Source organism: Salvelinus fontinalis, chromosome 18 (genome assembly GCF_029448725.1).
Source record: "Salvelinus fontinalis isolate EN_2023a chromosome 18, ASM2944872v1, whole genome shotgun sequence".
Taxonomy (NCBI): Eukaryota; Metazoa; Chordata; class Actinopteri; order Salmoniformes; family Salmonidae; genus Salvelinus; species Salvelinus fontinalis.
Genome location: NC_074682.1, coordinates 11,677,201 through 11,689,989, shown reverse-complemented (window position 1 = coordinate 11,689,989; position 12,789 = coordinate 11,677,201). Strand labels below are relative to the sequence as shown.

Below are 12,789 nucleotides of genomic sequence, written 5' to 3'. Positions count from 1 at the left end.
CCCCCATAATGACAAAGAAAAAACAGGTTTTTAGAAATGTTTGCTAATTTATAAAAAATGTCAAACTCTGTCATGTTTACATAAGTAGTCAGACCCTTTACTCAGTACTTTGTTGAAGCAGCTTTGGCAGCGATTACAGCCTCGAGTGTTCTTGGGTGTGACGCTACAAACTTGGCAGCGAATTATGTTTTTCATGATCTGAGAGTCCTTTAGGTGACTTGTCAAACTCCAAGCGGGCTGTCATGTGCCTTTTACTAAGGAGTGGCTTCCGTCTGGCCACTGGAGCTCTGTCAGAGTGACCATCGGGTTCTTGGTCACCTCCCTGACTAAGGCCCTGCTCCCCGGATTGCTCAGTTTGGATGGGCGGCAGCTCTAGGAAGAGTCTTGGTGGTTCCAAACTTCTTCCATTTAAGAACGATGGAGGCCACTGCTTTCTTGGGGACTTTCAATGCTGCAGAAATGTTTTGGTACCCTTCCCCAGATCTGTGCCTTGACACAATCCGGTCTTGGAGCTCTACAGCCAATTCCTTTGACCTCATGGCTTGGTTCTTGCTCTGACGTGCACTGTCAACTGTGGAACCTTATATAGAAGGATAACATTTTGTAGAAACCTGTTTTCGCATTGTCATTATGGTGTATTGTGTTTAGACTGAGGGGCATTTAAAAAACAACAACGTTTAATCCACTTTAGAATAAGGTTGTAACGTAACAAAATGTGGAAAAAGGGAAGGGGTCTGAATACTTTTTGAATGTGTTTGTGTCGAGGTAAGACTGCGGTATGACAAGTGGATTGATGACGCTACTTCAGTAAGATGGGAAGCGGTCATCCCAAGGAGAATGTGTCCTTAGAGCATGACTGACTTTGGTCTTTCATCTGATCTAAATACATGACCTGCAATATGACAAGCAGGTGGGCCAATCCTTTATCCTGCGTTGTCTTCTCGACATGTCAAAGAATATATATTAATTTCTTCATTAAAGAACAAAAGTTGTCTGAATCGTGATCAGCCCCCTCTAGATGAACTGTTTTGCTGTAATGCTAAAGCTGTAGTCGGTCATTATTTGTTTGCTGTCGAGCCAGAATATTACCTGAGGCATTGCTGCTGGAATCGGCTTGTGGTCAGAATGCCAAATGCTCTGTTTATTTATTCCTTAGTCTACCCTTGACAGAGTACATCATGTAATATTCAGGGTGGCTGATGAAGCTAGGCCTATCTTGGCATTGGCAAGTTGCGCCTAATTGGAATGCTCTCTTTTAAATAGTTTAGATAGATACTGTAATCAAGGCGTATCAAAAGTTATTACTTTTCCCTAAGTATATGTAGACTGTCCGAGGACCATGGCTGGCTTGGTAGCTCCTGTGATTTGAGTCTATTTTGAGTGTAGCACACTTGTCAGTAAATTTGACATGTGAGTCATCTCATGCCTACAGCCCTCGCCTCGTTCCTCTGCGTGGGTGATACCTTGTGGAAGGCCTGTTCTGGGACAGGCAATAGAGCCTTTACACTTTTCAGTCAGCCTCATGAACAACAATGACCTGTGTGCAAATGAGTCCTGAGTCACCTATCAGTATGCGAACTGCTGAAGAATCGCTGTGAATTCTCTACTTGAAAGTTATGAGCACTGCATACAAATTGCATCAGATTTATTCTGACAGTGGAATCGCTATCTTTTTTTCCAGGAGCTGTATTGTTTCAGTGCAGCTTGACCAGGAAATGACTTTGTCTGAAAATCAGGGTGATGGCCAGGACACTGTGACCTTGAGACGTCTGGTGCTAAAACGGCAACACAGGTTAGACATCAATACAAACTGAGGTCAGAGAGTTAATAATAGATTTGAGTACTAGATTAAAAGCTTTAAAGTAACATATAAATGTTTACCATCTGCCATTAAATGACACAATATTAACAACCTGTCCTCCAGATACCAATTGTACATTGCTGTATGTTTTTGTCATGTTCCAAAATGCTAATTGTGAGCTTTGTTTTCAGGTTTTTACAGCATGCAATCTAAACTTCAGAGTAGTCATTTTATCAGTGATGGAGTGCATTCATCTGACACGAACCCTCAAGACCTATATTTAGAGGTGTAAACTTTTGGTGCTGATGTTGGACATGCGGGGGATTCTCGAGCCACTTCCTCAATCCTACCTGTCTTTTTCATTATTGCTGCTGTCAGTCATCAGAAAGACGAAACTCGCTGTAGTCCACATGGCTCATATATGTTATGCCACTACGTGAGTTTCTACTACACCCTTCCTCTGTTTGATTGAAATATTAAGAATAGCAATATTATTGGTACCATTATTGTTAGAGAACATTCTAGTCAGTCTTTCCCTTTCTTTTCAGATCTGTATCATACCATGGACAAAGTAAGTGTCGTTCACAGTGAAATAAAACATCTGTCTTTTACTGGCAAGTAAAGCAGGGTAGCTTACTGGATGGAATGCTGTGCATCTCCATCACATTGATGCTGCGTTGCCATGAATACGCTTAGAGTCAGGTTCTGGCCTGCGTGCATCTGTGCTGAAATTAGTTTTGTCCAAGCCCCATCCGTCACACTCTCTCACACGCGTTAATGGCCTTAGATTTTATTAGATTTTTGATTGATCAAGCCCACACACTAGACGAGCTGCAACGGCAACATTAAACCGTACTAGTCGCAGGAGAATTGGAATGTCTTCAGGACTAGAACTTCTGTAATGAATTTGTTTCACTAGAAAGGTGTGTGGAGCTATACGGTTGATAGACGAATTGAATGTCACGTGTGAATTTGATTTGAGAGGGTCTTTATTCAGTGGGATGGTGCGACGTGTTTATCTTTCCCCTGGTGCCATGGCGGTTTGGTTTATGGTTCCCTCGTGGGTCGGTGTTGTTGTTTATGGGTGCTCTGCAGCGCGTGTGTGTGGAGAGGAGCGCTGTGCCATGCCCCAGCTGTCAGAATGAAATATCATTGCACTCCTGATTGCTGTGTACGGGGCCTCAGGATTCATAAAAATGCAATCCCATGCAGCTCTGTACCAGGCTGGCAGAGAGCACTAAATAAACTATGATACAGAGGAAAGCTGGCAGATTTATAAAGTGCATGGACACATTGTACTAATGCTGCAGATATAAAGTACCACGCAAATTCAGCATAACCGTAAGACGTACACAACCATACGACCACAGTATTTATCGTTTGTGAATTTAGACAGGAACCTATCCTAGTCCTAAAGGGGTGCAGTTTCTGCGGCGCTGTAAGCCTCATTGCTCTGTAACCTCCGTTGTTCCAAACACTCTGCGGCTCCTAAACCCTGAGGAATATAGTAGTCTGTCTTCTCTATAGAAAGTGTCAGTGAGCTCTGTGGGAGGGGCATGACTGCTGCTGCTCACACATCACAGCACACAGCCTTCTGTGTCCTAAAAAAAGCTTTCCCAGTCCTGACTTCCTGTTCAAAGAGAATGGCATTAAAGCCAACGAAGTTCGAGAGGGAATGAATAATGAATTCCAGCGGGCGTCACTCTGAGTTAGGCAGAGATTTCAGTGAGGATCCATCTTCTCTGTGTCTGTTGTCATTGCTCATGTCATGCAACAGCTGAGCCTGTACCAGAGACTCAGTTCATATCTGGCCCTATAGGATCTATTTTCCGCTGTCCATCTGCATGTGTGTTTGTGAGATAAGGGTACTTTTCAGTTACCTACACTGAGGTGAACTGTTCACCTACTTGAACGTCTTAGATTGGCTGAATATTCACCTGAAGATGGTAAAAGCATGTGTATGCCTATGGCTAATTATTCACTTGACGAGCTAACGTTGAAGGCCAGATCTTTTTACCTGCAGGCCACCTGCTTTAGCTAGCCAACCGAGCGCTGATCTCCCACTGTTGGAGTGTCCTGCTCTAACGTTTCCTTATTTTTATTTATTTTTATTAAAAAAGCAGGATGTGAGTTCTATGACCAGGTCCCCTCAGTGTGTGAGAGGGCTCAGTGACAATGGGCTTCCTAGGAAAGTTTTGCTAACAGGGAAATAGCCTGTCGGAGGAGCTGGCTGACATCCTGCAGAAGGCTCAGGACCTGAACAGAACGGAGAAAGAGAGGTGGACTCACTGAGAGGAATATGGTTTCGGTGCAATAATTCAATTATTGTATAGGAATGATAGTGTCATCATTTGTCTGAGGGTGGCGGTTTCCATGCCAACACCTACATAAATAATGAGCACTGTACGCTTCAAGGTGCCTCAGGATCTGAGGTAATATTCTCTCAATGAAATTGGATATTCCCTTCATTTCAACAGGTGGACATTAATGTGTTTTCAGATGCGTATAAGCATTGGCACTCATCTCATTAAATGCAATTAGTCAAATACAACAGCAGAGCAGTTTCTGTACATACTATATGTAACATAGTATAATACATTAATAATGGTTTCAAGTAAGCTACTTGCTCGTTTTCAGTTCATATTCAGTGTTTTCGGTTTTGCTTTTTGAAGGTGAAGCCTTAGGTGACAAATATAGAATTCATACTTGTATGCAACCTCTTTCTCCCTCATCCTGTTTTCCAGCACCAGGGAGAAATGAAGAGCTGGGGTTGCAGAAATCCGTTTCCCAGCAGCAGCTCCGGCTCTAAGATGGATAGAGGGGGTTTGCATGGGAGGGAGGGAGGGAGGGAGAGAGATGTTATTGCTGAAGCACAGCAAATGAGGGCTATAGAGAGGGGAGGGTTGAGGAACGGAGGGAAGGCAAAGGGAGGGGAGAAAGGGGGCATGTTCAACAGATCAGAGAACAACAATCGTCTTCCCACCACCCATGCCCAGAGTACAAGGCTCCTGCCTACTGCCAACTCGCAGGTAGGAAGAGAGAGAGGGAGGGGTGACTTTCACCTGCTGGAGAATCCAGCCTGTGTCTGCTCTGCTCTCTGCCTTCAGCTACAGAACCTGCTGTCAACCTTGCACAGACAGAGCAAGATCACAGCACTACTGGAACAGCTGCACTCAGGGCTCTCTCTGCTGCTTCCTCCAACACTCCGGCACTCTCTCACTCTTAACACACACACTCACAGGCACGCACACACTCAGGCACGTTCAGAACTCTACCACGCAAGCGCTCACACACACACACACACTCACGCAGGCAGGCACACCCCCCTCTCTATCTGTGCAGTGAGAAGCTCTGCCCGTGTCGGTGTGAGCGGTGGACTGTTTCTCTCTTTGGCGGCAGCAGTACTGGCAGCAGGACTGGTCCAGTGGAGGGCAGTCAACTCGCTCTCTCCAGACTCCAGGACAGCTCACGCTCTGGACTTTGGAAGCCCTCAACAAGCCTCTATCTCTTTCTTTCTTTCTTTTTTCTTTCTCCTCTTTTTGCTTCTCTTTCTCTCCCCTCTCTCTCTGCCTCGACGTGACGCAGTGTTTCTGACCTTCATCCCCCTCGTGTGCACAGCGTTGGCCAGTGGGACAACCATGGAGGACACCCTCACCTGCAGCCCTGCCACCTTCTCCCAGGTGTTTGGACATCAGGGACAGCTCATGCAGGCTAGTGAGTAACCAAACATACGCCTTTGTTAAACATGTCAGTGTTTTATCCCCCATCGGCTGCCTGGAGATCACTCCCAGATCAGGTCATTAACAAGCCTGCTCTGCTCGTCAATTTGAACGGATCTCCTGGCTTTCACTACCATCTTAATTCAGCTGGTGCTTGGAGAGACTGTTTCAGATAGAGGGAGGCTGAGATGGGATTACTGTTGCTCTAGTCTCTCTGGAGTAAATTGGTGTTTCTATGTACTGTAGGTTGATATTAAGGGGAAATGCAGTGGTCTGCACCCAGGGGCTTTAGGTTGCAGGATGTTTTGTTTTTGTGCCCATGAGGAACTGTGCAGTTTGTAGTAGTAGTTGGGTACTCATGGTTAATGCCTCTGTTGCTGTGTTGAGTTGAAACAATAGCAGGGCTGAGTGAAACACTAGTACGGCTGATACATGTCAAGTGTTGGTACAGTATGTGGAGGAGGGGGTTCATTATATTATAGCAGTGTCATCTCACAGCAGTGTTGTCACCCAAGACACTCGTCAAAATACGGACACACACCACTTTTTTATTTTCACGACTGTAAAAAATACATTTATATTGCTCCCCTTGTTTCACAAGTTAAAATTGGAGCCCACTGATATGGGATTTTTGGGTCCGATACCGATTTTAGGGAGGCGGAAGTCACCGATTACTGATGTATCTGCCGATATATCGTTTTTTTTAGCGGAGGAATGAAAAACAGACCTTTTTTACACTAATTGTGCCCCAAAGGATTAACAGATACTCTAAATGGTGATTTCATGAGCTGAAATAAAAGATCCCCGAAATGTTCCATACACACAAAAAGCTTATTTCTCAAAAATTTTGGGCACAAATTTGTTTACATCCCTGTTAGTGAGCATTTCACCTTTGCCAATATAATCAAATTGGCATGCTGATTGCAGGAATGTCAACCAGAGTTGTTGCCAGGGAATTTAATGTTCATTTCTCTACCATAAGCTGCCTTAACGTCGTTTTAGAGATTCGGCAGTACGTCCAACCGGCTTCACAACCGCAGACAACGTGTAACCTTCGCCAGCCCAGAACCTCCACATCTGGCTTCTTCACCTGCGGGATTGTCTGAGACCTGCCACCCAGACAGCTGATGAAACTGTGGGTTTGCAAACTGAAGAATTTCTGTCAGAAACCGTCTCAGGGATGCTCATCTGCGTGCTCCCATTTTGCAAGGATCTGTACATAATTCCTGGAAGCTGAAAATGTCCCAGTTCTTCCATGGCCTGCATACTTAGCAGACATGCCACCCGTTGAGCATGCTTGGGATGCACTGGATTGACGTGTACGACAGAGTGTTCCAGTTCCCGCCAATATCCAGCATCTTTGCACAGCCATTGAAAAGGAATGGGACAACATTCCACAGGCCACAATCAAAAGCCTGATCAACTCTATGCGAAGGACATGTGTCGTGCTGCATGAGGCAAATGGTGGTCACACCAGATATTGACTGGTTTTCTGATTCACGCCCCTACTTTTTTTTAAAGGTACAGTATCTGTGATCAACATATGTATATCTGTATTCCCAGTCATGTGAAATCCATAGATTAGGGCCTAATGAATTTATTTAAATTGACTGATTTCCTCATATGAACTGTAACTCAGTAAAATCTTTGAAATTGTTGCATGTTCCGTTTATATTCTTGTTCAGAATATGTAGTAAATACAACACTTTTTAGTTTACCTTAGGTACAGAGCATTCGAAGTATTCAGACCACTTTTTCAAAATTCTGTTATGTTACAGCCTTATTCTAAAATGGATTAAATAAAATAAAATCTTCATCAGTCTACACACAATACCCATAATGACAAAGTGAAAACAGGTTTTTAGATTTTCTTTGCAAATGTATTACAGATAGTTTTCAAACCCTTTGCTGTGAGATTCAATTGAGCTCAGGTGCATCCTGTTTCCATTGATGATTCTTGAAATATTTCTACAACTTGATTGGAGTCCACCTGTGGTAAATTCAATTGATTGGACATGATTTGGAAAGGCACACACCTGTCTATATAAGGTCCCACAGTTGACAGTGCATGTCAGAGAAAAAACCAAGCCATGAGGTCAAAGGAATTGTATGTAGAGCTCCGAGACAGAATTGTGTCGGGGCACAGATCTGGGGAACGGTACCAAAACATTTCTGCAGCTTTGAAGGTCCCCAAGAACACATTGGCCTCCATCATCCTTAAATGGAAGAAGTTTAGAACCGTCAAGGCTCTTCCTAGAGCTGGCTGCCCGGCCAAACTGAGCAATCAGGGGAGAAGGGCCTTGGTCAGGGAGGTGACCAAGAACTCGATGGTCACTCTGACAGAGTGTGACCTCTAGAATTCCTCTGTGGAGATGGGAGAACATTCCAGAAGGACAACCATCTCTGCAGCACTCCACCAATCAGGCCTTTATGTCAGAGTGGCCAGATGGAAGCCACTTCTCAGTAAAAGCCACATCACAGCCTGCTTGGAGTTTGCCAAAAGGTACCTAAAGGACTCTCAGACCATGAGAATCAAGATTCTCTGGTCTGATGAAACCAAGATTGAACTCTTTGGCCTGAATGCCAAGCATCATGTCTGGAGGAAACCTGGCACCGCTCATCACCTGGCCCTACGGTGAAGCATGGTGGTGGTAGCATCATGTCTGGAGGAAACCTGGCACCGCTCATCACCTGGCCCTACGGTGAAGCATGGTGGTGGCAGCATCATGTCTGGAGGAAACCTGGTACCGCTCATCACCTGGCCCTACGGTGAAGCATGGTGGTGGCAGGATGATGATGTGGCAATATTTTTTCAGCGGCAGGGACTAGGAGACTAGTCAGGATCGAGGGAAAGATACATGGAACAATGTATAAAGAGATCCTTGATGAAAACCTGCTCCAGAGCGCTCAGGACATCAGACTGGGGTGAATGTTCACCTTCCAACAGGACAATGACCCTTTGCACACAGCCAAGACAATGCAGGAGTGGCTTTGGGACAAGTCTCTGATTGTCCTTGAGTGGCCCACCCAGAGCCCGGACTTGAACCCGATCGAACATCTCTGGAGAGACCTGAAAATAGCTGTGCAACGATGCTCCCCATCCAACCTGACAGAGCTTGTGAGAATCTGCAGAGAAGAATGGGAGAAACTCCCCAAATACAGGTGTGCCATGCTTGTAGTGTCATACCCAAGAAGATTAAATTCTGCAATCACTGCCAAAGGTACTTCAACAAAGTACTGAGTAAAGGGTCTGAATACTAAATGTGATATTTGTTTTTTATTTTTTGCAAACATTTCTAAAAACCTGTTTTTCCTTTGTCATTATGGGGTATTGTGTGTTGATTGATGAGGGGAAAAAACGATGTAATTATTTGGGGGATAAGGCTGTAACGTAACAAAATGTGTAAAAGATTAAGTGGTCTGAATACTTTCCAAAGGCACTGTATGTTATTCAAAACAAAATTCAGGCAAATGCTTGACACACTGGTTTTAGTCACACATTCTAATTTAGCTAGCTAGCTAACGTTAGCTACTTATCTCATCATGAATGCAAGCGCATGGCCTGAATGATAGATCTGCACCACCTGTCTTGCTTTTTGCAGATGGCATATTTTGGGTAAACTAACTGAATAAGCCCACTAGCTAACATAATATGCCCAGACAGTAACAGTGTAATTTTTGTATCAATGGCAAGTGTTCAATTTGGCACCAGTCTAGTGTTAGCACATAAGTAGTACAAATTGCCAAAAGTGTGTGGACACCTGCTCGTCGGATATCTCTTTCCAAAATCATGGGCATTAATATGGAGTTGGTCCCCCCCATTGCTGCTATAACAGTCTCCACTCTTCTGGGAAGGCTTTCCACTATATGTTGGAACATTGCTGTGGGGACTTGCTTCCATTCAGCCACAAAAGCATTAGTGAGATCCGGCACTGATGTTGGGCGATTAGGCCTGGCTCGCAGTCGGCGTTCCAATTCATCCCAAAGGTGTTCGATGGGGTTGTGGTCAGGGCTCTGTGCAGGCCAGTCAAGTTCTTCCACACCGATCATGAAAAAATATTTCCGTATGTACCTCGCTTTGTGCACGGGGGAATTGTCATGCTGAAACAGGAAAAGGCCTTCCCCAAACTGTAGCCACAAAGTTGGAAGCACAGAATCATATAGGATATCATTGTAAGCTGTAGCATTAACATTTCCCTTCACTGGAACTAAGGGACCTAGCCCGAACCATGAAATACATCCCCAGACCATTATTCCTCATCCACCAAACTTTACAGTTGGCACTATGCATTCGTGCAGATAGCGTTTTCCTGGCATCCACCAAACTCAGATTTGTCTGTCGGACTTCCATATGGTGATGTGTGATTCATCACTCCAGAGAACGCGTTTCTACTGCTCCAGAGTACAATGGCGGCGAGCTTTACACCACTCCAGCTGACGCTTGGCATTGCGCATGGTGATCTTAGGCTTGTGTGCGGCTGCTCGGCCATGGAAACCCATTTCATGAAGCTCCTGACGAACAGTTATTGTGCTGACGTTGCTTCCAGAGGCAATTTGGAACTCGGTAGTGAGTGTTGCAACCGAGGACAGACAATTTTTACGCAGTACGTGCTTCAGCACTTGGCGGTCCCGTTCTGTGAACTTGTGTGGACTTCCACTTCGCAGCTGAGCCATTGTTGGTCCTAGATGTTTCCACTTCACAATGACAGTACTTACAGTTGACCGGGGCAGCTCTAGCAGGGCAGAAATTTGACAAACTGACTTGTTGGAAAGGTGGCGTCCTATGAAGGTGCCACATTGAAAGTCACTGAGCTCTTCAGTGAGGCCATTCTACTGCCAATGTTTGTCTATGGAGATTGCGTGGCTGTGTGCTCGATTGTATAAACCTGTCAGCAACGGGTGTGGCTGAAATAGTAAAATCCACTATTTTTGGCCATGTAGTGTACCTTGCTGGCTAGATGCTAAGCTAACTGCCTTTCTGGCTAGCTAGCTAGCTAATGTTAACTAAGTGAGAATGTGCTGAGGTCAGGGGTGCTTGCTTGATGAAGTGTGCTTCTGATTATTTACTTATTCAAATATGTTGGCTGTGGCAAGCTACTTACATTAACCACAATGCCTACTCTCACGTTGTGACTTAGGCCTGAATGGTGTTCAATCAGCAGCTCGTAGAGCGCCCTCTTCAGGCAATCATTGAACAGTTAAATAATTACCTCAAATGAGCAGACGTATTTATTTGTTCTATGTATATAATATCAGCGCTTTATTTGTGAAATGTTGACCAATGCAAATATTTCTGCGAAAAGCTAATATCTGCCGATAATATCTGTCAACCAATTTATCGGTCAGGCTATAGTTAAAATATCAGTAGGAAATGGTGGTGGCTGAACCCATTCCAGCGTCTTCCAGCTGCCTGCTTGTATTTGTCTTTTAATCTTTCATGACAGAATTCTATTTATTTATTTTTACACAGTATTAACCTCATGGCATTAGAGTGAGGTGGCTGAGAAACTATTCAGGACATTTATATTGCCCAAACTGAAGGCTGAATTATTTTGAGCTGGATCTATTACGTTTTCAGGTAAATTAACACATGCGTTGACAGGTCTCTGCAACTTTTAGATCATCTCTATGTCAACCATGTTTGGCTGATGTCTTATTCAACAATGTTCCGAGTCAGCTGGTTCCTAAATACAGATGATTTCCCTTGACTTGCCTCCAGATTGAATATCTCTCTTTCTCTCTCTCTTGGGGTCTTGCAGAGAGAACTTACTCACATCCTTTGATACCTCCCCTCTGCCATAAATACAAACTGACATACATGCATGTTGTGTAATGAGAACGGCCTTTGCCAGATGAAACACTGCCAGAGCAGTCCGAGAGAGACCTGAACAGTACTTTCTCGCTGAAGTTAGAGAAAGTTAACGTCGTAGTTCAGAAGTATTTTTTTTGCACAACCCGGAAGAGAGAGAGACGGCCCCGGTCCTGATTCAGAAATGAGTTAATTCAACGGAGACGCACAGTAAAAGCCATTTGATTGGGATTCACAGTATTAAGGCATAAGGGACAGAAAGAGAGTTGTTTGTGATAATGAGAACATGATTCACTAACACATGTTCCTTGGCGGGGGTGTAATGAGCTGTGTGATACAGTGTAGTATATCTACTATCTGGTGATTTATTTAGTCAACTCTGCTCACTGTGGGCCGTGGAGTGATTTGATAAGATAAACGAGCTTATCCAGCCCGGTGGTGTATTGTTCGTTGTCGTTGACGAGAGTGTGTCTCTCGCTCTCTGTTCCTCTCCTCTTTGCATATAAATAATGCTCTTTGTTTGAATGCGTCTGTGGACTCATTAAGTGTGTTTGGTATTCAGTAGCGTATTACTGTCGGTGGGGTGACAGGGCCCTGATTAATATTCTGCCGCTGACTGTTGGATCGCAGGCGGCTCAAAGCCTCTTTACTAAATGTGTGCTGGGTTTTGAAGTACTGCTGATGAGACTCTTCTGTATCTAGGAGAGCAGAGCTAGGCCTTATCCTATCTAAATAGGATAAAGTTCTCTCTCACACACACACAAATGTGCTTTTGCACTTTATGTAAATGGAGGGTTGATTGAGTCACACTGACTGTACTGTAACTTGATTTGCACTATCAAGCCCACTCTGCCTAACCAAATCTATCTAGCTAATGCAATTATATAAATCAGCTAATCTGTAAAATTGTGGTTATTAATTCAATGTTTTTCAACAGGTTAGAATTCTTAGATGACAGATCCAGTGTTGTTGTTGTCACAAAACGGTAACCTGTAGGTTTTTGGCAGTGTGTTTGTCATCGCTTATCAACATTGAATGAATTGTATCAATTACAGGTTTATATTTCCATGCCGTTCTCCAGGTTTGTCTTTCAATGCGGTTCTCTGCTCCTCAACAACATTGTACGGGTGGCTGTAACGTTGAAGTGTTATTGTGTTTACAAGGTAACGCAGATCTCTAATTCTGACAGCATTGTTTTATGTGGGACCAGAGGTGACCCAAAAAATATTCTGTATACACATCTTACGTTTTGGGTAATGTTTAGTCCCACTTTGTGCCGCCAAAAACGCTGGTTGGGCCATCACATTTCACAAGGGCCTATAAAGTTGTGAGATTGCCTTTAATGCGTTAAATGCGTGTCACTCAAATCAATCCCATATCTGGGTCTGCTCTGGCTAAAAGCTCCTTTACTCTACTGTAATGTCCTATGAAGGACTTCCAGTCACCTTTCTGCTCCACTA

The 12,789-nt window shown here is 44.1% G+C and overlaps 1 protein-coding gene across 4 annotated transcripts in view; it reads left to right on the top strand.

Moving 5' to 3' along the window:
• The first annotated feature begins 4,764 nt into the window (after window positions 1-4,764).
• Window positions 4,765-12,789, top strand: part of kaznb (kazrin, periplakin interacting protein b) — a 158,472-nt gene continuing 150,447 nt past the window's right edge. Inside the window, exon 1 of one of the 4 annotated variants that reach the window (XM_055868160.1) lies at window positions 4,765-5,515. In XM_055868160.1, the coding sequence (XP_055724135.1) occupies window positions 5,440-5,515 (76 nt within the window). In that variant the 5' untranslated portion in view covers window positions 4,765-5,439. The remainder of the gene's footprint in view (window positions 5,516-12,789) is intronic. The other 3 variants (XM_055868159.1, XM_055868164.1, XM_055868163.1) reach the window with 3 other exon arrangements.